Here is a 24,303-nt window from a genome sequence, read left to right as displayed (position 1 = left end):
GGGTCCCTTTTTTTTAAAAGATGTATTTGTGCATACAGAACTGGGTACAGGCCAGAGATGCAGGGATGGTGAGAGGATTCATCAGAGACTGAGTGGGGAGTGGAACAAGCAGATCAACAAAGTACACTGCTGAGGGGAGCAGCAGGGAGACAGGAGAAGTTTGCTGCAGCATGTGGGTCACCTCCCTGGCCAGGGATCGAACCTGTGCTGAAGTGGCTGTGGCTAGCTTTGTAATGCTACGCTTTAACTTGTACCTCCAGGGAGGGCCGTTTTTTTTCTTTTGTTTTGTTTTAAAAGGTTTATTTATTTATGCATATAGAACTGGGGTACAGGCTGGAGGTGCTGGGGCGGTGAGAGGATTCACCAGAGAGAGTGGGGAACAGAACAGGCTGACTGATAAAGCACACCGCTGCAGGGAGCAGTGGGTGGGTCATGAGAGGTCTGCGGCACCTTGTGGGTCACCTCGGGGGTGGGGATTCAAACTCATGCTGAAGTGGCTTTAGCTTCTTAGTGCTGTGCTTTAACCCGCTGCACCACCAGGGAGGGGAGGGCCCGGTTTTTTGTTTTAAGATTTATTTATTTATGCATATAAAAACTGGGGTACAAGTCAGAGGTGCAGAGGGATGAGAGGATTGGTTGATCAGGCATAGAATGGGGAACAGAAAAGACAGATTGACTGAAATCCACTGCTGAGGGAAGCAGCAGGTGGAATAGGAGAGGTCTGCTGAGCCAATCTGTCTGCTCCCTGGCCTGGCCTGGGATCAAGCTGATAGTGTCTTCGGAGAGCTTCATAGTGCTACGCTTTAACTCTTTACACCACTAGGATTGGTATTTTGTCAAACTTTTGAATCCCTGTCAGTCTGTAGGACAAAGCACTTCTGTATATGGGTTTTGGACTTTTCTGTTAGGAAGAATTGTGAATATTTATAGAAGTAGACATAAAACTACAGGAAGGCTGGAATCAACTTCCAAACTCTAGTTAGTATTATATTTTGACCTTTCCCCATGAATTGTGAGATCTTAATGGTGTTAATGAATCATTAAGTTTTCTTCTCTAGAAATTTTTTAATTTACTTTGCTTGGATCCATCAGGTGGATCGCTATGGCGGCAGTAGTATCACAGGATGCATTTACTATGAGACTTGAAAGTCAGAATTGCTTTCTGCGGACTGTGGCATGGATCCTTGTCAGCAGGATGAAAACAGCACGTCCCTCCGGGCACGTCTCCACCAGAGCCCCTGGGGGACACGCACACTGTCTTCAACTGCAGCCCACCCACTGGGTTAGCACCTGCCACTGTCAGCCGCCCTTGGCAGCTTTGGAAGCCAGACACTGACTTCTCCTGTCTCCTCCGGAGTCCCAGGAGGCGTCTTCCCGTCCCGGGCGTCTGTCTACCTTAGGAACCAGTCTCTGTGTAGCCGCCTTCACTGCTGTACGTCAGCACAGAATGCTGTTTCATTTTGTACTTTTATGTTATAGAGACGGCTCCTTTTCTTTAACTTCATGAACCAACCTCTGCTAGTTCACACTTTTCATCTGAAGCTTCCCTTGGCCTGCATGGAGTTGAAGAGTTAGACCTTGATATAGAGTTGGTTATGACGCAAGGAAACGTAGTGGTTGGTTTGATCTTCTGTCCAGATCGCTAAAACTTTCTCCATATTAGCAGTAAGACTTTCACCTTCTTATCAACCATGTATTCACTGGCGTACCATTTTAAATTTCCGTTGCATTTACGACTTGGCTAACTGGTATAAGTGTTCTGGATTTCAGCTTATCCTGGTTTTCATACCTTCTTCAAGACAGCTTAATCATTTCCAGATTTTGACTGAAAGTGAGATATGTGGCTCTTCACTTGAACATTCTGGGCTCATTGCCAGCTTATTTATTGGCCTAATTTCAATATTGTTGGATTTCAGGGAATAGAGAGGGCCAAAGGGGCTGGTGAGCGGAAGGCCACTCAGGAGAGCAGACAGAACAGACACCACTTTTGTCTATTAAGTGTGTTCTTTTTATGGCTTGTGGTGCCTCCCAAGCAATTTCAGAAGTAGCAGTGAGGTCAGTGACCACAGATCACTGCACAGGGATAATTTGGAAAAAATTGAAACTCTGGGAGAATTACCGAGACGTGGCGCAGAGACATAAGAAAGCACCTGTTGCTGGAGACTGGCGGAGAGACCTGCTTGACACAGGTTTGCACAAACCTTCCATTTGTTTTAAAAATCAAAAGCAAGGCCTGCATAATGCAGTAAAGTGAGGTACGCTGCTATAGATACACGACCTTATCGATCTTTTCACCTGTGTAGACACTTGGGCTGCTTCTAGCGTGGGGCTATTATGAATGAAGTCACTGTAAGTACTTCCATCACATTTTCCATCTCTGGAGTAAACGTCCAGGAATGGGTTGGCGGGGTTCCTCCAGAGTAGGTCACGCGTGGGGTCTACTGGCAGGATTTTGCTAGAGTGGCTGCTGCCCTGTTTCCACCAGCCATACCTCATTTTGGATGCACCACACTTAGGACAACATTTGGTGCTGGCAGTGACTGTGTGGCATCTAAAACAATTCGGGGTTATTCAGTTATTCAGTAAGCCTTACCCTTCTAAACACGTGGCTCTGCTAGATGCATATATCACCTGTGTGAGCGCCCCACAGCCCACCCAGAAAAGTGCCCCCGTGCTCCTTCGCAGTCAGTGGTTGTCCCTGTCCCCAACCTGAACATCTCTGTGCTTTTTCATAGGTTATTTTATTGTTTAAAAAGATTTATTTAGCTATGCATACAAGAGCTGGGGTGCAGGCCAGAGGTGCAGGGGAGGGCAGTGAGAAGATTCCCTAGAGAGGGGGGAGCAGAACTGGTGGATCCACTGCAATATACCACTGAGGGGAGCAGCAGGAGCCAGGAGAGGACTGCCGTGCCTGTGGGTCCCTCCCTGCCCAGGGATCGAACTCATGCAGCAGTGGCTGGCAATAGCTGATAGCTTGATAGCTCGAGACTTACCACTTGCTCCACCAGGGAGGCCCATTCTCCTGTTTTCCCCCCAAGCTTTCTTGTTGCATAATTGATTGTTCCAACGCGCTTTAAGCAGGCTGTCTTTCCACCATACATTGCCCTGGCGTTTTGTTGAAAGTTGACCACATGTATGCAATCTGTTTCAGGATGCGATTTTATTCCACTTACTTAGCGTATCTGTTTCCCACTAGTTCTGTGCTGTCTTCGCTGCTGTATCTTCTTGTCACATCTTACGGCCAAGTAGTGTATGTGTCCCTACTTGCCCTTCGATTTGCCTCCGCCAGATCATTTGTGTATGTGTACACATCACTGTGTCAATTTATAAAATACCCTGCTGGAGTTCGGCGCGCATCACTTATGCCAGTGCTTCGTTCCTTTCTCTGTGTGGCTAATATTCTGTTATATAGGCATATTCTGTTTTGCTTATCATTCTACTTGATGGTGGACATTGGGGCCATTTCCACAGTTCGGCTTTTTGTGAGTAGTGCTGCTGGAAACATTTATGTGGAATTGTTGGGGCACTTGTTTTTCGAGCCCTTTGGGTAGATACTAGTAGTAGAAATCCTGAGCAATGTAGTAATTCGTATTTAACTTTTGAAGAACTGTCAAACTGTTTACTCAACTCTTTCTTACCATTTTCCGTTCCACCAGCAAAGTAGGACGGTTCAAGTTTCTTCACCACTTGCCAAAATTCGTTCTTTTTCTCTCTGAATTAGGACAGCCATCAGGTGGGTTGAAGTGGTATCGCTCTGTGGTTTTGATTTACATTTCCCTAGACTGGCGATGCCAAGTATCTGCTTGTGTTCTATTCGGCCAGTTGCATCTTTGGGGAAAATGTCTTTTCTAGTTCCTTGCTCATTTTTTTCTTAGTCAGGCGGTTTTTGTTGTTGTAAGAGTTTCTCATATATTCAGGATACTAGACTCTTATCAGATTTATAATTTGCAAATAATTTTCTTCCATTCTCTAGGCTATTTTCATTCTCTTAATATCCTTTAATGTAGAAAAATGTTTTGTTTTTATGAAGTAAAATTCATCTTATATTTTCTTTTATGTTTTTCATGTCATATTTAAGAGTTCATTCGAGGTCATGAAGATTAACCCCAGTTTTCCTTGAAGTTTTATATTGTCAGTTTTTCTTATATTTAGATTGCTAACCCAATCTGAGTTAGTTGTTGTATATAGCGTGAGGTGGTAGTCCTGTTTATTAAAAAAAGCTGTCTCCTCTAAGTCCCAGGTGTATCATATAATAGCACATGTATAAACTTAATGGATACTTTTTTGTTTTAAAACTTTTGGTTTGTTTCACCATTTCTCTGACTGCATATGGAGTAGAGACTTAGATGTGCAATATATGCCAGGGTGTCTTCTGAGTGTATTTTTTACTTTGAGTTAAATTTGTTTTCAACCTTTAATTGAAGAACTAGTTTGATAAAGTCAACCTACCTAAAACTGCCAGTGCTGGCGGTGGAAATGCCAGAAGGGGAGTGATCAGCCAGCTGACCGCCTACTAGGAAGGGATCATTTGCTGTCACTGAGAGAAGAATGGCCAGAAAGACTGCATTTTCCCCAAGTCCTGCTTTTTAATATTTAATTAGTACAACAGAATTTCAGTATGTTAGCTGTAGGAGATGACATGCCTGTGGCATCTCTTTCAGCCGGTGACTCTCCCTGTGCATTAACTTGCTGGCGAAACCGGGCTGCTTGTGTTGTGTCCCGCGGTCCGGCGTCTCCTGTGGAGTCACTGTGATCCCTCTTGCCACGGCCCTCCGTGTTCTTTCCTGCAGGGTGGACTCTGGGAGCCCTACAGACTTGAGCAGACTCAGACAGAACCTTCTCTGGCACAGGCTGGGGCTTCCCTCTGGCGGCTCACGGCATGTTTGTCTCTCTTTTTCCCCTTACGTCAGCGAACTTTATATTGATTTTAGTTTTTAGCAGTTCTCAGCTCTAGAGGGGCGGGGTGCTGTAGGGGTTAAGATGCTGAGCTAAGAGCTCTGGTGCCTGGGCTCATGTTTTGATTCATCACCTCGGAGTTAGCCTGGGTCCTCACTCACTTCCCCTTCTCAGTGGGGAGTTTCTCATGGTGTCTGTGCTGTGCGCCTGGGTCTGTGCAGGGCCTTTCCCTTCCTGCCTTCTGAGTAGGAGAGAAGAGACCTGGCTGGGAAGGGGGATGGTGATGCCAGCTTGTAGGGCGGATTTGAGAATTAAGTGGGAGGGAGTGGGACGGAGCCTCGGAGAGTGGCCACCAGTGTGGCCGCCGTGTCTGTGTGTCTGAGGCACTCTGAACCTGAGGGGTGGACTTTCTTGTCTTAACAGGGAGGGAGCTAAAGTTTGGACAGTCTTGGGTCGTCACCTAGTAATCGGAGGCTAGCAGCACTGCTCTGCCCCCTTGGGGAGTGCGCCCCACTCCGCAGCTGCCACGTTCACCTTCCAGAAGCGACGACGTTGCCCATGCTTGTGTGCTCGCGTTACTGTCGGCTCCTTGTTGAACAAACTGGGTAGCAGGCACACTCCATGCCCAAGTGCACTGGGGAATACTGTCCATGTCTTTCTTTTACAGTGTGATGTGCAAGTTCAGAAATGCCTTATGTGGATCGTCAGAATCGCATTTGTGGTTTTCTAGACATCGAAGAAAATGAGAACAGTGGGAAGTTTCTTCGACGGTACTTCATCCTGGATACCAGAGAAGATAGCTTTGTCTGGTACATGGATAACCCACAGGTGTGTAAACCCAAGGGCGCCTTTCTGTACCAAGCACCCAGAATTGTATTAATTCTAGAACTGACAGGATGCACAGCTGTTAGGGCTGGCCTCCTGAGCACTGCATGCTGGGTATTTTTGTTTCTCCTGGCTGCACTGTCCCTGCCTGCACCCCCGGAAGATGAAATTACACTTTCCTGCTAAAAATGCATGCATGTGTGTGTTTATTCCTCCTTGGAAGAGAAAAGCTGTCTTTGGTGTAAAATTCTGGAGTCCCTCAGGCTCAAGGTAAAGTGCTTCATGCTTTAACTCCGTTGACACTACTTACCTTTGGGCGGCCTGGCCACCGTGGGGTCGCCTCAGCACAGTGGCGGCCTTGCGTGCCTGCCGCTGCCATGCGGAGCTCGGTGGGCTTGGCCGTCGCCCTTGCACAGCACAGGGGACATGTCAGATTAAAAACGAGAACCCCGGGTTTGAGATCCGAGGGAGCCCTCGGGTGAGCCGTCCTCGTCCCAGGGCTTACGTCTTCTCTACCTGTGAAACGCACCATTCAAATCGAGACGGGCCTGGGAGGAAGGGCGCGCAAAGCCAGGCACGAGTCCCTGGAAGCCTCAGCTGACCTGGCTGCTGTGCGGGTGAGCAGCGGCAGGCGGAGGGAGAGCAGACTGGTGCAAGGACCATTCCGTCTCAGAATAGCGGCGAGCTGTCTTGACGGCGAGGGTGGCAGTGTTCCGCCCCACACTGGTTTGTAGGGTGACCAGTTCTGCCAGGCTGATGCGCTTTTGTTTGTTTACCGTGAATTTGAGTTTTAAGGGAGCTCAGTGTTGACACAGCCTCCTCCTTAGTCGCGAAACTAGCCATCCTGCCTGTTCGTCTCAGCCGCTGTTTGAAACACACCTTCCCAGAAGGTATTGTTACGTTTGACATAGCCCGCGTAGTATTTTTTCTGTGAGACAGATTCTGCTGCCTTTTGTTTTCTACCCATTTCACTCTGCGTTTGTGCCCTGCTTCTCTGTTAGGTAAAGCTGCGTCTCCTTGCAGCCCTAAATGATGGAGGGCGCTTTGTGCTTATTCCAGTTGATGTTACGTGAGCACGGACTGCTGCTTCTCGCTGAGAGCTGTCTCTTCTTTGTCTCTGTCTTTCTGGTGCTATCGACACCCTGTTTTACTGGCTTGGCTGGGTGTGACCAGCTCTCTGGGTGGTAGAGAGCGGCATGATTAATACTGTTAGTTACTTGACCACAGCTGGAGAAGCAACAGGTCTGCAGAAGAGTTTCATGTTTACTTTTTTTTTTTTAACACAAATCAGATTCCTTGATGACCCCATCTCTTTACCTGTGGCGCATTCCCTTCGGGGTGCTTTTTCTTGCGTAGAAAGCAGCTTAGCCCCTGCCTCCCGCTCACTACCTCTGCTGGCCTCCGGCTCTGACTTCTCACCCCCTGTAGCTCCTGTCCAGATCTGCTTGTCCTGGTACAGGCTTTCTCCTGGATTTTCTTTAAAGTTCCTTGGTTGTTTCTCTGTCTTCACACACTATAAATTCTCACCTGAATTCCTCACAAGTATTTCCCATTAAACAGAGTGAAAGAAATTAAAGTACATGTAGGACATCTTTGTTCTGCTGAGGGAAACCAACTTTGAATTTGGAGCATGGGTGGTAGCGCACAGAGGGAGCGAGTCTGGGGGACGTGGTGGCATTCGAAATTGACCTGGAAGAGCGGCTGTGACTCTGGCTGAGAGGGGGAGTATACAGACATCAGCAGGGCGAGACATGGGCAAAGAGATCAAAGCTCCCACGCCTGTGGCAGCTTTGGAGAAGAGTGGACTGGGCTCCAGGGGCCATTGGTGTTCACGTTTGCCCTGACCGGTTCTTGCTCGCACAGACTGGTCTTTATGTGCTGTGAGTAGCGTATTGGACTTTCTGAATGTGGTGCAGGAAACTGTGTTTCTGTGCAGTTTGGTTTTGCTCATTTTCCTCTTTATTCCAGTGAGAATCTTAACAGTCTTGATTCTGCCAGTCATTCTGTTAGCCGTCACTGCCAGCTTTGGGTCACCTTTCCACGTGTTAATCTAATGTATTTCTTCATGGGAACTTTAGTAAAATAGCTTGCTAAGATTATTATAGGCTGACCCATAGAAACTTGCGAGTGCAGTTATTTAATCTCCCAAATAGTGATGTCATGTGAGTTAGTCTAGTTGTACAATCACACCTTGTTTATATTGATCACCAGAGGCTTACAAAGGGCAGATCAGCTTGGCTTGCCTGTGCGCCAGGAGCCATTTCTCCTCTGATCACTCCTGTTTTTTTTTTTTTTCCAAAGTTTATTTTTACATCATTTTGCACATTTTTTTTTTCCATCTCGATTGTAATCCCCGCGGGTTTCCCATCACCAGATCACTCCTGTTTTTTAACCACAAACCATTAGTTTAAGATCCAATCCAGTGCATTGTTAAGGATCAACTTGGGACTGTGTTTTGATGAGTGCATGGGTAATGGTAGAGAATTAAACAGTCATATTAGAAAGTGAATTGAACTTGAAAAAAATGTTTTGGCAAAATGAGCACAGGAATTCATAAGGGTAAATGGCTTAGTTGCCCTTTTATCTTGACCGTGCCATACAGGTTCTTTATTTGTTGTTTACTACTAAATTACAATCGTTGAGCCCACTTTGTTCTCTTGGCAGTAGTGGTTCTGACCGGCAGAAACTTGTGCTGAACTGGCCGCTGCTCATGATCTCAGCTACTTGCGTTTCCCTGCGCCACGCCACTGTGGCCTGTGGCCCAGTATGCTAGGCTGCCATGACACTTTCTCATTTCTCTTTCTCACGCAGAGACTTATAGCTGCATTCAGCTAGTTCACATGAAGATAAGCCTCGAGTAGAAGGGTAGCAGTGTCTGAAAAAAAGCACTTTGGTGGTAGTTAGGGGATCTTGAAGACGTTATAACCTTTCATTTCCTTATCCAAAAATAAAACAAACAAAAAAAAAACAAGCAAAAACTGCTAGCCACAAAATATTTTGTGTAAGAACAGAGCCATTTAAAGTCATACTCTCCCCTTTAAAATTGTTGCATTTTACTGTGGATGCAAATTTGCTTGTAAGTTTATAGCGGAAGAGCAGGAGCGGGGGTTTTGGAGACCTGTGTCAGCCACAGCCAGCCCTTCGCGCAGCCCGCCTTGGAAGAAACTTGCGGAATGAGACTGTCTCATCTCATGTCGGAGATCATCCGTCAGTCTTCGTCTCTTTTTTTCTCCCCATATTCTTTTACCTAGTTTTCCTGTCTCTTCCTTGCCCCTACAATCCATCCAGTTTGTTATATTTAGAAGATATTAATCAAAACACAGTTTTAATTATAGGACTGCTTTAATGGTCTTGCTACTCTGCTTTCATTAGGTCCTGTTTACGACACTGTCTTGCAGCCCTGCATGGCGCCCCCGTGCCCCGCAGAGCCTCTGGGCAGCTTCATCTGCTTGCTCCATAACTGCACTTGCTTGCTTTGCCTGGGACATTCTCTCACCTCTTCTTTGAGTCTCAGAATTTTCCTTTAAAATTCAGCTTATGTGCTGTCACTCTCCCAGAGTCTTTCCTGATAGTCTTTGTGGAAATGATTCTCATTCTTAATTTTTTATCCTTAGTTTTTTTTTTTAATAGTATATCCTTAGCTCTTTAAAGACAAAAACCACACATCGACTTTATTAAGGGAAGAATAAAAATATTTTGTATGAAAGTGCCATTATATGTATTCCTTGCTTATATTTTAAAGAGTATCATCTAAGTTTTTTTTTTTTTGGAAAATGGTATCAGTGTAAGGTAAGTATAACAAGTATTCCATAGTATAATAAATACTTTCAAGTGTATTTAAAAGTATGTTTTACATGAGGAGGGAATCTAATCTTTTTAAAAGATGTATTTGGTTTAAATTTTAATAATACAAAGTGAAAATATGTATGTTGTATATATGTTTGTGTATAGAAGCATGTATATGACTTTCTTAGAATGGTATTTTTTTCATATCTCTATTTTTTCCCATTGCTATCAGGAAAAAATAGTGTTATAACTTTTAAACTCATGAAAAAGAAACTGAGTTCAGCATTACTGATAAAATGGCCTTCCGTTAGCGGCTGCACTGTGGTGGAAGAGTTTAGTCCTGTGACCCACGATGTCCATTTGACTCTAGATCTAGCAAATACTTGAGCTGAAAAGTTGTTCTGTAAAATGTGGTAATAAAAAAATGTTAATTTCTTTATGTGTAGACCATACACATTCAAAATGATTCTCAATGTTCTGTTTTAATTATATGTTAATCACTTGTTTCCAGAACCTACCTTCTGGGTCATCCCGTGTTGGAGCCATTAAGCTGACCTACATTTCAAAGGTAATCTTTCCGTGCTGCCTCATGTTTGTGTGGGTGAAATTACTTAGACTGGAGTAGGAATAAGAGGTGGCCTCCAGCATCAGGAGCGCCCCGTCCGGCCCGTTGTCTCTCAGCAGAGTGTCTCAGCAGACACACCTTTTCTGTTCTCCGCTCTCCCGAGTGTGTGCCTGCCACACACGGCCTGAGTCTTGCTGTCACGGATGCCTTGATTGGCGACTCCCAGCTTGCTACATTGATGGTGGGTGTAAAAGAAGCAAAGGGAGGGACTCCCTTCTGTGTCACTCAGCGTTGATGTTGGGTTCGTGCTGAAGATGGCATCAGGTGCTGTTCAGGAAGCTCTGATGGATTAGGAAGAACAGAGGGTTAACTTGAAGGTCGTAGCAAACTGCAGAGGTTGGTTTTATGATCAGGTGCTTGAATTCCAGAGTGATACCAGTTCACAGTTGGATTGCCTGTTGGGGATGTCGAGATTTTTCTAAATCTACTTAACTTGTTTTAAACTGTTCCTAATTTTTATTCTCATTACTTTGACTTTCTGTTAGGTTTTATTTTGAGAGGCATTAACCGTCTTCAAGGTGAAAGAATGCTACTTCCCCTATTTCACTTTGTCCTTCCCAATTTCTGTCTTCTTTATTGATTTTTCTGGTATTTGCAGTAACTGTTTTTCTTTTCTTTTAAAATATTTAGACTTGATATTGTCAAGTAGTTTTTTTCTTTCATGTGATAAGGATACTTTATTTTAGAATGATTTAACCAACACATTACACATTGTTAAAATTATTCACCAGATATTGTCAAGTAGTTTTTTCCTTGTATTCTTATGTTAGTGTTTTGGGAACTGAGATTAAGGTGCTGAACTGCAGCCCTGGAGTTTTTCTGTGTTTTACACAGAATGACAAGTTCCTTACTTAAGATGGGGCTGTGAGCAGGAGCAGGATGGCTGAGCAGCGCGCACACGCTTGCTGTGCCGTGGGCGCTGGGCTTGTCAGCGGCGGCTCCGGCAGAAGGCGGGTTAGAAATGTGCTTCAATTTTATAAATAAAATACTTTGACAAAAGCCACTGGATATAAAGATTACATATTTAGGGGAAACATTTTATGTTAAAATGTAAATTTACAAAAGACAAATTGTTTATGTAGACAAGGATTTCTGTCAGTTTTAAGCCTCCTTTAATAAATGCTTCAGGGTAGCTTGCAGCTTCCATTGTGTTGCGAGTACTGTTAGGGCTTAGAACTCTGCTGTGGGTGCGTTAGACCGGATTGCCCGCGGTCTGTGTGTGAGCCCTGGAAGCAGCCCGCCATCCATGGCACACGCGTGGCAGGCAGCCTGCGGGGCCTGTGTCTCTTCAGTTGCTGTTGCCTGGACTTTCAAAAGTGGGAGGTTTTTTAAAAAGAAAGTATTTTCTCAGCACAGCCAGCAGGCTGACTGTCAGCTGCCTGCCCGCCCTCGTTGCGCCTTTTAAAATCCAGCCTTCACCGTTGGGCTGTTGACGTGCGTCTCAGTGCTGCGGCTCACTGCATTTGACTTGGATGGTCCGGATCCCACTCAGACAGGCCTCTTCCCCCACACTTTATTCCTGGAATGCATTTCACTGTGACGTAAAGCTGTGAATTTGTTGGGGTCAGCAAAGAACCTGAGACTTAGAGTGCTTCATCAAGGTCCCCAACAGGAGTAGGATTGTAAGTGCCAACACTGGGTAGCAGCCTGGCCATGTTGTGAATGGATTTGTGGGAAGAGCAGCACTGTCTGAAGAGAGCAGTGGCTAGGTTCGGAGAGTTGCTTCACTTCTGAAAGGAACAGGTGACCCTTGTGTCCCAGGAATTCTGGTGTACAATGTGGGGGGGGGGTCATGCCACTTCAGGTTAATACCTCCTGGATTTGGGAACTTTGAGTCTCTTCTACCCCTTCCTACCTCCGTGCTCTCCTGCAGTTCTCAGCTAGTTTAGAAATAGGCAGTTTGGTAGGAACTCATCATTTCTCTGATGTATTCATTGGGAGTATTAAACTAAAAATATTTATGTATGACACAAACTTAATGGTTTACTTTCAACTGCACATTTCTTTGAAGAAAAACAAGTTTGCTCAGAGAAACATGGATGCATCACTTTTTTAAAAAAAATTACTTTTTTTATTTATGCATACAGGAACTGGGGTATAGGCCAGAGATATGTTGGGGAGGGGGAGAGGATTCACTGGAGATGGACTGGGGAGCCAAACACACAGATTGAGATACACTGCCAAGGGGAGCGGTGGGAGAGGTCTGCTGTGCCGTGTGGCCAGTTCCTTGGCTGGCGTTGAGCACATGGTGTTGAGACTGAATCTCTTCACCACCAGGGAGGCCCTGTATTACCTGTTTTAAACATCTTACAGTTGGGATTCACATCCTATATTTAATTTACAGTTATTTTTCAGGTTTTTTTTAAGATTTATTTATTTATACAGAACTGGGGTACAGGCCAGAGATGCGGAGGGTGAGAGGATTCACCAGAGACAGAGAGGGGAGCAGAACAGGCAGATCTACGAAGTCCACTGCTGAGGGGAACAGCGGGTGGGTCGGGAGAGGTCTGCCGCACCCTGTGGTCACCTCCAGGGCAGGCCAGGATCGAACTCTTGGGAAGTGGCTTAAGCTTCTTAGTGCTGTGCTTTAACCCATTGCGCCACCAGGGAGGGCCTGTTTTTCAGTTTTAAAGTTGAAGCAGTTTAATTTTTTTTTTAAATTATTACAAAAGTTTATTTTTACATCATTTTGCACATTTTTTTTTCCATCTCGATTGTAATCCCCATGGGCTTCCCATCACCAAATCACCCGTGTGCCACCACCATAGTCCTGTGCATTTCCCTCCCCTACCCCCTCCCCCGTTTTTGATCCCATTCCCTACTCCACCCCCACAAAATGTCTCTGGTATATGGTGGTTCATTATTTTTGTTATTTTCTCGCCTGGTCCATTATATTCTTGCTATGAGTGAAACCATCGGTATTTTTCTTTCTCTTTCTGGCTTATCTCACTAAGCATGATCTTTTCCAGCTCCATCCAAGTTGCTGCAAAAGACATGTGTTTCTCTTTTTTGGTGGCTAAGTAATATTCCATTGTATATATGTCCCACATCTTTTTAATCCAGTCACCTACTTTTGGGCATTTGGGCTGCTTCCATGTTTTTCCAATTGTAAATAAAGCAGCAATAAACATGGGGGTACAAGTATCTTTTCAATCAGTGTTTTTGTGTCTTTTGGGTAGATACCTAGGAGTGGGATTGCTGGGTTGTAGGGCAGCTCCATGTTTAGCAGTTTGAGGAACCTCCAAACAGTTTTCCATAGTGGTTGTACTAGTTTGCATTCCCACCAGCAGTGCAGGAGAATTCCTTTTTCTCCGAAGCAGTTTAATTTTTAAAAAAACATTTATTTATATATACAAGAACTGGGGTGCAGGCCAGAGTTGCGGGGGTGAGAAGATTCAACAGAGAAAGACTGGGGAGCAGAACACACTGCTGAGGGGAGCAGTGGGGGGACAGGAGAGGTCTGCTGCGCCCTGTGGGTCAGCTCCTGGCTGGCTGGGGATTGAACTTGTGCTGCAGTGGCTGGCTGCAGCCACAGATAGCACAGGACTTTAACCCCTGTGCCACCTCAAGCAGTTTAATTTTAAATTTCAGACTTTCAGGTTTAACTTTAGGTCTGTGTGCTCCATGTGTGATTGTTGGGAAATCCTGTGCAGATGTCTACACATGTTAGATTGGTTACAGCATCACACGAAGAAGTGAGTGACTTGTCTCTCTTTTCTCCGTCAGGTTAGCGATGCGACTAAGCTAAGGCCGAAGGCCGAGTTCTGTTTTGGTAAGTAGTCATTTTTTCTGTTAAGTTTCTTCAGTTAGACTCATATAACTACATCCCAGTGAAAGGAAAACAGCCACAGAAAGTCACACAACACGAAACTCCTGGTCAGGGAGGAACTCTAAGGCAAATTCGCTGAAACGCCATCCAGGTGCGTCCCTCAAGCCCCCTTCCTGAGCCTCGCCCCATCGCGGCCGCTCCTGCCCGGCCCGTGTGTAATCGCGCTAGGTGTGGACAGCGGTCACCTCTAGTGATAGTTCAGGTGGTTTCCTACTTCCTGCCTGTATCCGCCTACAGTCGATACACACATGGCGAACATGATTTGGCTTATGGTGGGTGAGTAAGAAGAGTTCACAGACTGAGGACAGGGATGTTGGGGCCGCGGAGGAGTTTGCTCAGCCCACATTGGGGAACGACAAGTGCATTGGCCCTGGGCTCACACGGGGCTGGGGCCGAAGCCGCTGCCCGTGGGCTCGCGGCCAGGGCTGGCGCAGGCCGATGCTTGCAATGACGCGCAACATCGAACAAGTGAAGAGGTGTAGTCACTGAGCACAGGGCAGAGCTTCGGTCCTCAGTGGGGCCTGGGATCAGGCTAGCCGCGTGGCACGAAGCCCTTTGCTGGCCTTGAGTCATCACATCCCCTACCACTGGCAGGGAAGGTGGCAGGATCCCCACAGGCACAGGGGAGGGGCAGATGCTGAGTGGAGGGAGAGGGACTGAGGAGAGGCCAGAGGCGGCGGGCCGAGGGCAGGTGTCGAGTGTTGGTGGGTGATTTCTTTTAACGAGAGGAGAAATTAGAGGGAAGAAGTTGGTGATTCCTTTTTGGCCAGGAGAGTTCTGATGCATTTAGATGAGTTAAGTGGCTTTTGAACCACTATACTTAGATAAAGGCCTGATGAATTAGGGTGGGGCAAAGAGGAGGGAGGGCAAGCATTAAAAGGACAAGGACAGGGACTGGGCTGGATTTGTGGGAGCTGAAGGGAAGCGAGGTGCCGGGCAGGTCTGCTGTCCAGGGGCTCCCCCTCCTGCCTTCACCCCCCTGAGAAACTAAAAAAGGTTGTCTTTCTGCAGATTTATACTTTCGATTATTAAATACGAAGGTGCCTGAGCCTGTGTCTGAGAGGCTGGTTTCTGGGGCAGGTAGGGCCATGGCAAACTGTCTCAGATGTATGAGGCACACACTCTTCATGTCCTCTTGTGTAAAACTTCAGAATTACAGTTTGGAAGGACTGGGAATATAGAGCAGTAGATTTGATACTCAGTTGGAGAATTTAGAATGGTGGATTTTAGTTGGAATCAAAGACGAGCACGGCCATTTGCTGGCCTGTCAGTAATTGATGGGCCCTCTCCTACCAGAGGAGCAAGAGTCACGTTTGCCTTCAGGAGGGAGCCCTGCCTTCTAAAGTGAACCATGACTTCCCTCCAAAATAGCAGCAGCATCAAGATTTCCCCCGTTTCCTTTCAGATTGCCCAGAAGCAGTGAGAGCAAGAAACACCAGAGCATTTTTGATGAGACCAGCAGACATTGCTGGATCTGTAGCCGCAGTCTAGGAAGTGGGGCGTGTGGGGGGTGAAAACGAGGCAGAGGAGAGGCCAAAGGAGAGCTGACCTTGTGGTGTCGTGCCTCACCCCAACTTTGCTAGCGTTAGGTCCGTGCTACTTCCAATGAGGGAGAGGCAGGGAACAGGCTTTTGTCTGAAGTCCATGTAAGAAACAACTTCTAGGCCCTCTCTGGTAGCGCAATGGGTTAGAGCATAGCACTGCAAGCTGGCTGCAGCCGCTTCACTGCGAGTTCGATCCCCGCCCTGGAGGTGACCCACAGGGCGCAGCAGACCCCTCCTGACCCGCCCGCTGCTCCCCTCAGCAGTGTGCTTTGTCGATCTGCCTGTTCTGCTCCCTACTGCCTCTAGTGAATCCTCTCACTGCCCCTGTACCCTCTGGTCTGTACCCCAGTTCTGTATGCATTTAAAAAAAAAAAAAAGGCAAGAAATGACCTCTAGTCCCTGCTTCCAGCTGGTCCAGTCAGATAGCCCCTGCCCTTCTTCCAGCAAGAACTGGCATGTTTTGTGTCTGCAGAAATAGAATCAGTGATGCCTGTGCTTGGGGCACTAGTCTCAGGGGAGGCTGAGGTGAAGCAGGAAGCTGAAAAGAGCATCAAATGAGTCTTCCCTCAGGATGCTGCTGTCTCGGGGCCAGCCGAGCATCAGGTGGCGCAACTTAGGCAGGATAAGAACTCGAGGGCAACAGGGAGGAGATCGGGGGTAGGTACTGACTTCTGGGCACCTCTGCCAGGAGAGCTTGCCAGTTAGGAAGGCCTAGGACAGTGCGTGGTTATATGACATCTGCTGAGAGAAAACTGTCGTACAGGAAAAGAATGTGAGTTAGTGAAAAGGCTCAAGAAAGAGTGAAATAAAGACAAACCTAGATAACAGGAGAGAAATATAATTAGAGACTCTAACATCTTATTAACAGAAAGAGGAGAGGATACACAGAAAATCCACAAGGAGATCAGAAGATAGAATGCCTCAAAACCATTGATCTTATCATTCTGCCATTTGCACATAAGCAGTTGACCTTGTCTGGGAGATGATTTTTGTACACATCAAGCTAGTGTTGCATCCATTTCGTGTGTTTGCTCTGATGACAAAGATCCTAAAGGAGAAAGCCGCTCTCAGGTGAAGGCTGGTGAGGACCTGGACGGTGTGCTCACGCCACGCGAGGGGACCCTCGCTTTCAGAGCACAGCAGACCACTCTGTACACAGTTTCTTGAGTCAGTGTCCCCACCCCCACGTTGCTGACACCCCACTTTCCAGGGACTCACTCTGTATTCCCACAGAGCTCCTGTGGGGCCTGTCCAGGTGGGTTGCTGGTGCTAGGGGTGATGGAGGACAGCCACCTGCCCGGCTCTAGGCCAGTGTCCCGACACATGCGCCTCCCAGTTCCCAGCAGGGCGAACGGCGCTCAGGGCAGCAGGGGCCTAGGCGCTCAACTCGTAAGTGGCTGGCGCCGGCGGGCCTGCGGCGCAGGCCAGTCAGCCTCTGGTGTCCTTGTAGGGATGCGTTTGCCCTCTCCCTTCCTTAAAGGGTGACGCCACTCATTCAGTGTGTCTAGGGAGGGCCACAGGGAGGTTACTCTGTGCCTAGACCTTCAGCTTCTGCAGAGGCCTTAACTCGGGGGGGAGCGGTGGGGTACTGAGCTTCAGCCTAAAGAAGACTCGTCCAGTCTTTTTAGAAATTAAAGGCAAAAACTGTCTTTTGACAGAAATAATACCTTAGCTATATGATTTACTAATGTGTCCTTGTGGTACATGTACTTTCTCCAGTCTCTAGAATGATGTAAAAGAGCATTTGTAGTGCGTTTTAAGTTACTTTCCAGGCTGGCTGTTTTCTAGCACGTAGTCACAAGATACGATTTGACTTCCTTTCTGAGACCTTCATCTCAATTCAAGGAAGCTCTGGTTTAGTGTCTTGGTCTCAGTCCCAATTTCAAAATCTTGTGTGTTTGAGAAACTTTTTTCCTTGAGGGTTTTCGTTTCCCCTCCCTTAGTCATATTCAGCTGAGTGCTGGTATATGTCATCATTAACAATTTTGAGGAGACTTTTGGAAGTTACTTTCCTATCTCAAAAAGTACAGCAAAGATACTTTGACTTCTAGAATAATGTTTTAAAAAATAAATGCACGTGATGGCTAATTAGTAAAGTTGAATTCAAGGGTTGACTGTCGTTTGTAGACAACTGTCTATGTGGGCAAATCAACCTGAAGGGGCATGTGTGAGTTAAATTGCATTAAGTCCCAAATGTGTTAAGACTAAGCATAACAAATATATAAATACTAGAATAATAAAGGTGTTTATTTGTATATTCTGAGTCAGGGAGGTTTCTAAGTATTTTCTGAGTATGAAAGCTAGTGTTACTGTGGGTATAGGAAAACATTGAAAACTGAACCTGTTTGGTCAGAGATACTGTGATCATAATGTACAGACCAAAGACAAGGAAGCATGCAAGTGAGAAAACTAGGGTTAAGCTAAAAAAAAAAAAAAAATTCATAAAAAATAACTCGAGAAAGAAAATTAAGCTCACGAAACACAAGTCCAGCTCGTTGATCACAGCTGGTTAGTAAATAATCACCTCCCAAGTCAGAGAAACTGAGACTTACTCAGGAGGTGATTGCTTACTAGCCAGCTGGTAGAAGAGTCAGGGCCCAGCCAGGGAAACACCCTCTGGGTCTTCCTGACCCAGAAGCCGTGGCCCTGCAGCCGCTGGAAGGCTGAGTTCACAGGGGCTTGATGCAGCCAGGGAGAAGGGGTCCTTGCAAGTTGCTGGCCCGCAGGGGCCGCAGTAGGTGTGGCCACAGCCAGGAGCTGCTGCTCTACTGGAGGAGAGTCAGCTGGGCGCCCTGCTCAGGGCTCTGGCCTGTGCCTCCCACGGCCCAGGAGTTTTAGGAAAGACCCTCTGCGGGCTCCCCAGTCACATAGCCACGCGGCCTTGGCAGCAGGGGGTGCCTCAGCTAATCCCCCACAATGTTGGTCGTTCTTCTGATCGTTGGTCGTTCTGATCATGGTCGTTGTTCTGATCATTGTTTGGGGGGATGAGCAGACCAGGGGGATGAGCAGGGGAAGCCTTACACGCACTGTTGGGAGGCGTGCAAGTGGATTTAATGTTTGGGGAAGACTATTTGCCAATATGTATGAAATTTTAAGTGTGAATCCTGTGATTCAACAAATCTGTGTTAGCAGTCTGTGTTCTACCCTACAGAACTGCTAGCCAAGTCTGGAGAGAGATGTATATATGCTTTATAGGGGTATTTTATTGAACTTCAAAAATCAGAAATGGCCTAAATGTCCACTGTTAGGGAATTAGCTATAACTATATTGTTGTATATCTGTTTAGTAAAAAATATGGCTATTAAAAATGAGTTTTAGGGCCCTCCCTTGGAGTGCAGTGGGTTAAGGCACAGCATTATGAAGCTGTCCACAGCTGCTGCAGTTTGATCTCCAGCCAGGGAGTGACCCACAGGGCACAGCAGACCTCTCCTGTCTCCCCGCTGCTGCCCTGCAGTGGATTTCAGTCAGTCTGCCTTTCTGCTCTCCACTCTGTTTCTGTTGAATCCTCTCACCTGCTTCCCACCTCTGGCTTGCACCCCAGTTCTTGTATTCATAAATAGATCAATCTTTAAAAAAAAGTTTTGCTGACAATATTAAGTGATTAGAAAGTGGTTTAAACAAGATGTGTTTTCTCAAATCCAGAAATCCAAATATTAAACCTAGCACTGTTTTTAGCTGCTGCAAACATAAGTTTAGAGATCACAAGTCAAAAGTTCGTGTGCTGTGGTTTATTTTTTCTCTCAACAGTTATGAATGCAGGGATGAGGAAATACTTCCTACAAGCCAATGACCAGCAGGACCTAGTAGAATGGGTCAATGTGTTGAACAAAGCTATTAAAATTACAGTAAGTATTCCTATTAGTCTTTTTTGTTTAAATGTCTGAAAGTAATCTTTATTTTCAGAAATACAACGACTGAATGTGCTCAGCTCACCAGCATGTTGCACACTTAAAGTTTGTTTCAAAGAAGGGTTTCGACTGGATACAGTTTCTTGTACATGGTGATTATTGGTCCTCATGTGAGCCCATGAATGTCTCTCTGACCTACTCTCTACCTCATGAGAAGATTTTCCTGTAGATTTAGCACTGCTTAGAGCAGCATTTACAGGGCGGTATCTCGATCCTGCCCTGATGACTATGAAGTTCTGTGCCACCTTCCCAGTGACAGGAGTAGATGCTCCTGTCAGCCCTGAGCTGTGACGAGGACTGATGTGCGAGCAGGCGGGACGTGGGGGCCTGGGGAGCATGGGGTCTGGACCCAAAGAGCTGTGGCTGCCAGGCGGGAACCCGTGCCTTGCCGCCCTGACCCCGCGAGTCCAGTGCTTGGCCCTTGTGCCCCCTGCTGCAGCTGCTGGCTTCCGCTGGCTTCTCTCCTGAGGGTTTCTACCGAGCCGAGCACTCCCCCTTAGTGAGGTTTTGCCATACCAGAGGCAGGTGATGCCTGAGCTGTCTGGAGGGATACAGGTACGGTTGAGGATCACACTGGCAGGACTGGGGACTGGTGTGAGTTTTGCCACCAGTAAAGTGGTGTCCAGGTCCTGACGGAAGCACAGAGCCTTCCTGCTGCCTGCAGAAGCGTTTCTGTACCCTTCTTTTTCTGAAGCCAAAGCAGGCTTTTCTGACGATGATGAGCAAATGAATCAGTCCTGTTCCTTAACTAGATGTCTTTTTTCCTCCTTACTCACTTGTGGAGAAACACACAGTAGGCCACGGAAGGGTCAGGAAGGAATTCTGGGTGAGGTCTGTGTAGCGTGAGGTGTGTTTGCCGAAGCACAGCTGCTTTCTCTGACCTGCGCAGCTTACTCTCGGAAGCACACGTCCTGCAGTCCGTGTACGCTCGCCACTTGTTAGTCCCCAGCTGGGCTACGTGATCCCATGTGTGTGTGTCACTCAATACAGAGTTAATGTCACCGAAGCTGTCCTCAGCGCTTAGCCCTGCTGGCCCCACCGGCACAGCCTGTCGCACATGACGGCAACACCCACACGTGGCATCTGGTCTGTCCGTGAAGCAGAAGTTAGTTTAGTTTGTGCAGTTTCAGGAAAGCAAATTCTCGAGCCATTTCAGAAGTGTTATTACTATAAGAAAAACGTAGCTGTTTTTAATTCCTAATAAATAGGCTTTCTCTATTTGGCAAACTTTTTTTAGAAAAACAATTATCTGGTAACTGCTCAATTCCTGTTTTACACTTTGCAGTAATAAGCAGCATTGGCTTCTCAGGTGCTTTGTGAGAACAGGCAGCGGTGTTAGGCTTTATCCATGCTGGGTGCTTGACTTTCTGTATCTAGTTTATTAATAGTAGGAGGCTATATAAATGACCTTGTTAAATTTATTTAATGCAAGAGAAACTATTAGGGCTTGGGTAATGTTTTAAAAATAGCTTTTATGGTTGTGCAGCTTTATTTTACATGTTGAAATTTTACAGAGTTTTAAATGTTCATGAATGATATGTTTTTGTAATTCACATTTTGAAAATACAAATGCACACAAGATACAGGAATCTTTGTCAACCAAGTGATTATTATTATATTGAAATAATACAGAATTGCTGGCACTGGTGCATATGTTTATGTTAGCTACACATTCAGCTCATAGGAGAGCAGTAAAAGTTCCCCATGCTTTAATAAGATACATTTAATTTGCTCTTTAAAAAATCTTGCCAGCTTATGTCTCACGCATTTTACACATGTGTAAATGTGTTAGTATTAGTTGCCACACTTCCTGTGGAAATTGCTGTTGCTATGTGCAGATTTCTTTGGAAAAGTAAAGTTTACTTTTTAGTGTATGCGCAGCTTACTTTTCTGTGAATTCATTTCAAACGACAACTATGTAATTTAGTGGTCTGCTGAGTACAATGTGATGTACAAACTTAGAATTTTTAGAAATCCAAAATTAGGTTTCAGAAATACTTGGTTTCAGAATGGGGGTGGTGAGAGGTAGTGGTAAGGGATGGTGATTATTTAACTGCTCCCTAATTATAGTGCCCAGCCGGAAGGCACTGGCCGCCAGCACCAGAGGCCGTTGCTTTACTTCCCTGAAGTCTGAGTATTTGTTGGTGGCTACCCTTTGGCTTGTTTTCCCCTTTATTTGAAGAAAAAGAAAGGGCCTTAGAAAAAAAGTCAATCCTGAAGAGAGTGTTAATGACTAGAGTTTGAAAATCACTTTCTGAAGCCTGCTTTCCCCTAGATCTTCATTTACAAGAGTCACATTAACACGGTGCTCTGGCCCCTTACTGAGTTGAAGGATCGGCCAAGACCTAGGTGCGTTCTAGATGTGTTCTTAAACGGAAACCCACTAGCTTTTAGAAGTGTCTTTTCCCATTATAGGCTTTAAGTTGGCAGCAAGAGTGCACAGAGTAGGCTGAAGGCGGCGGGGGCTGGGGGTGGGGGCTCGGCCTGCAGGGGTGTCTGCAGGGTGGCCCTCGGGAGGGCTGGGGCTCCGGACTCTGCGTCTCACCTGGCGGGCGCCAGGCTTCGAGCTCTGCCCTTCGCGTCCATTTCCTTCATTTCTTCATTCTTTAGTCATTTTTGCCTTTTCCTGTAAGAATTTCCTCCTGTTAGGATCCTGTGTAAATGCCTCCTAAAAGTCCATGGGAGTCTCTCGCAGAAAAAGGCCCAATGAGCAGGACAGCAAGCAGGAGAGGGGGCCGGCCCAGGCGGGCCCAGGCTGCGCCCGCCGCTCGCGCTGCAGCTCGCAGACCCTTGCCGGGCCGCCTCCTTGCGTCCTGAAAGCACATTTGCTGGAGTGACTGGGCTGGCCCAGACTGTCATGCAGAACTTCAAAGGGGTTACTTGGTGGGTATTTCGCTTTTTCTTAGAGATGGTACAATTCACATAGCTTTTTGTAAAATCTGGAACTCTGGAACGAAACTGTTCAGCGTTTTGTTGTAAGGACGAATGAGAACAGTGGCCTTAACAGAATAGGCAAACAATTTTCTTTTTAAGTAGTACTATTGTATTTTATATATATATGTTTATTTTTACATCATTTTGTGCGTTTTTTCAACTCAGTTGTAATCCCCGTGGGCTTCCCGTCACCACATCATTCAAGTGCCATCACCATAGGGCAAACAGTTTTTTAAATTTCATTTCCTGGAAGAAAAATGGAAAAACCAATACAAGTTTTGTGCATTTTAAGGTACCATTAAGGGTGTTTTCTATGGAAATTTCCATGTTTGACTGAACCCCCAACTTGTTGAAAAAGGGAATAGCTGTTTTCATATGGGTCACTTCTTAGCAGCACATTTTCAGCTAAAACAGCCAAACAGATCATCTTCTCTCTGGTTTCAAATTTTCTTCAAGCTCTTTTCTGTTTTTGATGGGGCAGCTTGTCCATGTTTTCTGCCAGAAGGCCTGGGGTGTGTGGTGTTCATTAGAAGCCCCCCTGGCCTTTCTCAGTGAGTCCGTGTTGCCGATCTCAAGAGTCTGCCGGTTTCATACTGCATTGAGAAGCACTGCAGACACCTGGCCTCTTAGGACAGGCCCACGAGGGTCTTGGAGCCCGTCTCCCGCTGGCCTGCTCTCTCTCAGTCCTCTTCTCTTCCAACCTGTTTCTCTCGTTCTCTGTTGTTTCTACCTAGACTGACTGGCCCTGTGCTGTAGATGTGGATGTGAGGGGGGAGGGTTGGGCTTGAGGCCTGGGTGAAAGCCTCACGGGAGGCCTCACTCTGGGATTAGAAGAAGGGAAGGAGAGAGAGTGTGGTTCAGAATTCCCCAGACACCAGCTATTTCTACCTGCAGATTATATTTATGTGAGTTGGGATCTACCATGGCTCAGCGTTTCTCATGCACACATGGACCATATTGCCCAGTGTTGTATAGAACCGTCTGAAAAGCCTGGTCGGCACACTCCACTGTCCACAGCTCCTTCGCGCAGCTGGTGGGGGTAGCAGCCTACACCAGGGCGGGACCCTGGGCAGCGTTTGCCCAAATGTGCTTCGTGAGACACCTGCCTGGGCAGCACCTGGGGTTCTGCTGGAAGTACTGTTGTGTGGGCTGCACGGTAGGTTTGCCTGCCCCTGACTTTGGGAGACGGGGCCTCAGGGTATGGCATTTTTAATAAAGTTCCTGGGTGGTACTTCACGTTTGCCAGCGTTGAGAAAGCACACTGCTTAGGCACACGCTAGCGGTGGCTGGGGTCTGACTGGTGTGAATGGTCCCCAGTAGGCAATGCCAGGACCTGTTGCCAGGGATGAACTGCGCGACAGGCGAGGGGTTTAATTTTAAATCAAATGTTTTGCACCACTATTCTTGAGTATTTGTCATGTGTCTGAAAGATTGCAAGGTCCTCAGATACCCTTTAAATCTTTGGAGAAACTGAATCATGTTCACTACTATAACTGTAGAGCAGAGCATATTGTATTACCATATTTTCCAAAGCCTTAAAAATGTAGAATCCAGACAGACCACATGAAACATGTAAAGAAAGAAAGACTGTTCCCCAATTCAGCCACATAAGGCAAACTAAAATAGGGGTATGCTATGCTTGATACTGCTTATTGGGGTGTTGACATGTGACATTGTGCTACTCCTGCAGTCATAAGTTAACATTTTGTAACACTTCTCATGGACAAGGGCATTGGAATTCTTTTCTAAAGCTCCGTATATGATTTAAGTTATTATGAACATTGCAACTTTAAATCATGCTAAGTATTTTATCTTTTCCTGCTGACTGTGGGTTTACCCCAATATTGAGTCAGTCTTCTCACATTCACCACATACTTAGTGTTGTCAGCAGTAGCCTGTCTGCTGTAGCCAGTCATGATGGCATGGCCACAGTCCTGCAGCATCTCAGGTGGGCTT

General features: G+C 46.4%; 1 protein-coding gene across 3 annotated transcripts in view; it reads left to right on the top strand.

The window, feature by feature from the left end:
* Window positions 1-5,558: 5,558 nt before the first annotated feature.
* Window positions 5,559-24,303, top strand: part of PLEKHA1 (pleckstrin homology domain containing, family A (phosphoinositide binding specific) member 1) — a 36,901-nt gene continuing 18,156 nt past the window's right edge. For all 3 annotated transcript variants that reach the window (XM_004680381.2, XM_012723835.1, XM_012723833.1), the window contains exons 1-4: window positions 5,559-5,724; window positions 10,019-10,075; window positions 13,859-13,904; window positions 19,253-19,350. In XM_004680381.2, the coding sequence (XP_004680438.1) occupies window positions 5,584-5,724; window positions 10,019-10,075; window positions 13,859-13,904; window positions 19,253-19,350 (342 nt within the window). In that variant the 5' untranslated portion in view covers window positions 5,559-5,583. The remainder of the gene's footprint in view (window positions 5,725-10,018; window positions 10,076-13,858; window positions 13,905-19,252; window positions 19,351-24,303) is intronic.

The sequence above is a fragment of the Condylura cristata genome, unplaced genomic scaffold (genome assembly GCF_000260355.1).
Source record: "Condylura cristata isolate star-nosed mole 26May11 unplaced genomic scaffold, ConCri1.0 scaffold00011, whole genome shotgun sequence".
NCBI lineage: Eukaryota > Metazoa > Chordata > Mammalia > Eulipotyphla > Talpidae > Condylura > Condylura cristata.
The sequence above is the reverse complement of the archived record's forward strand: the minus strand, read 5'-3'. Positions and strand labels throughout refer to the sequence as shown.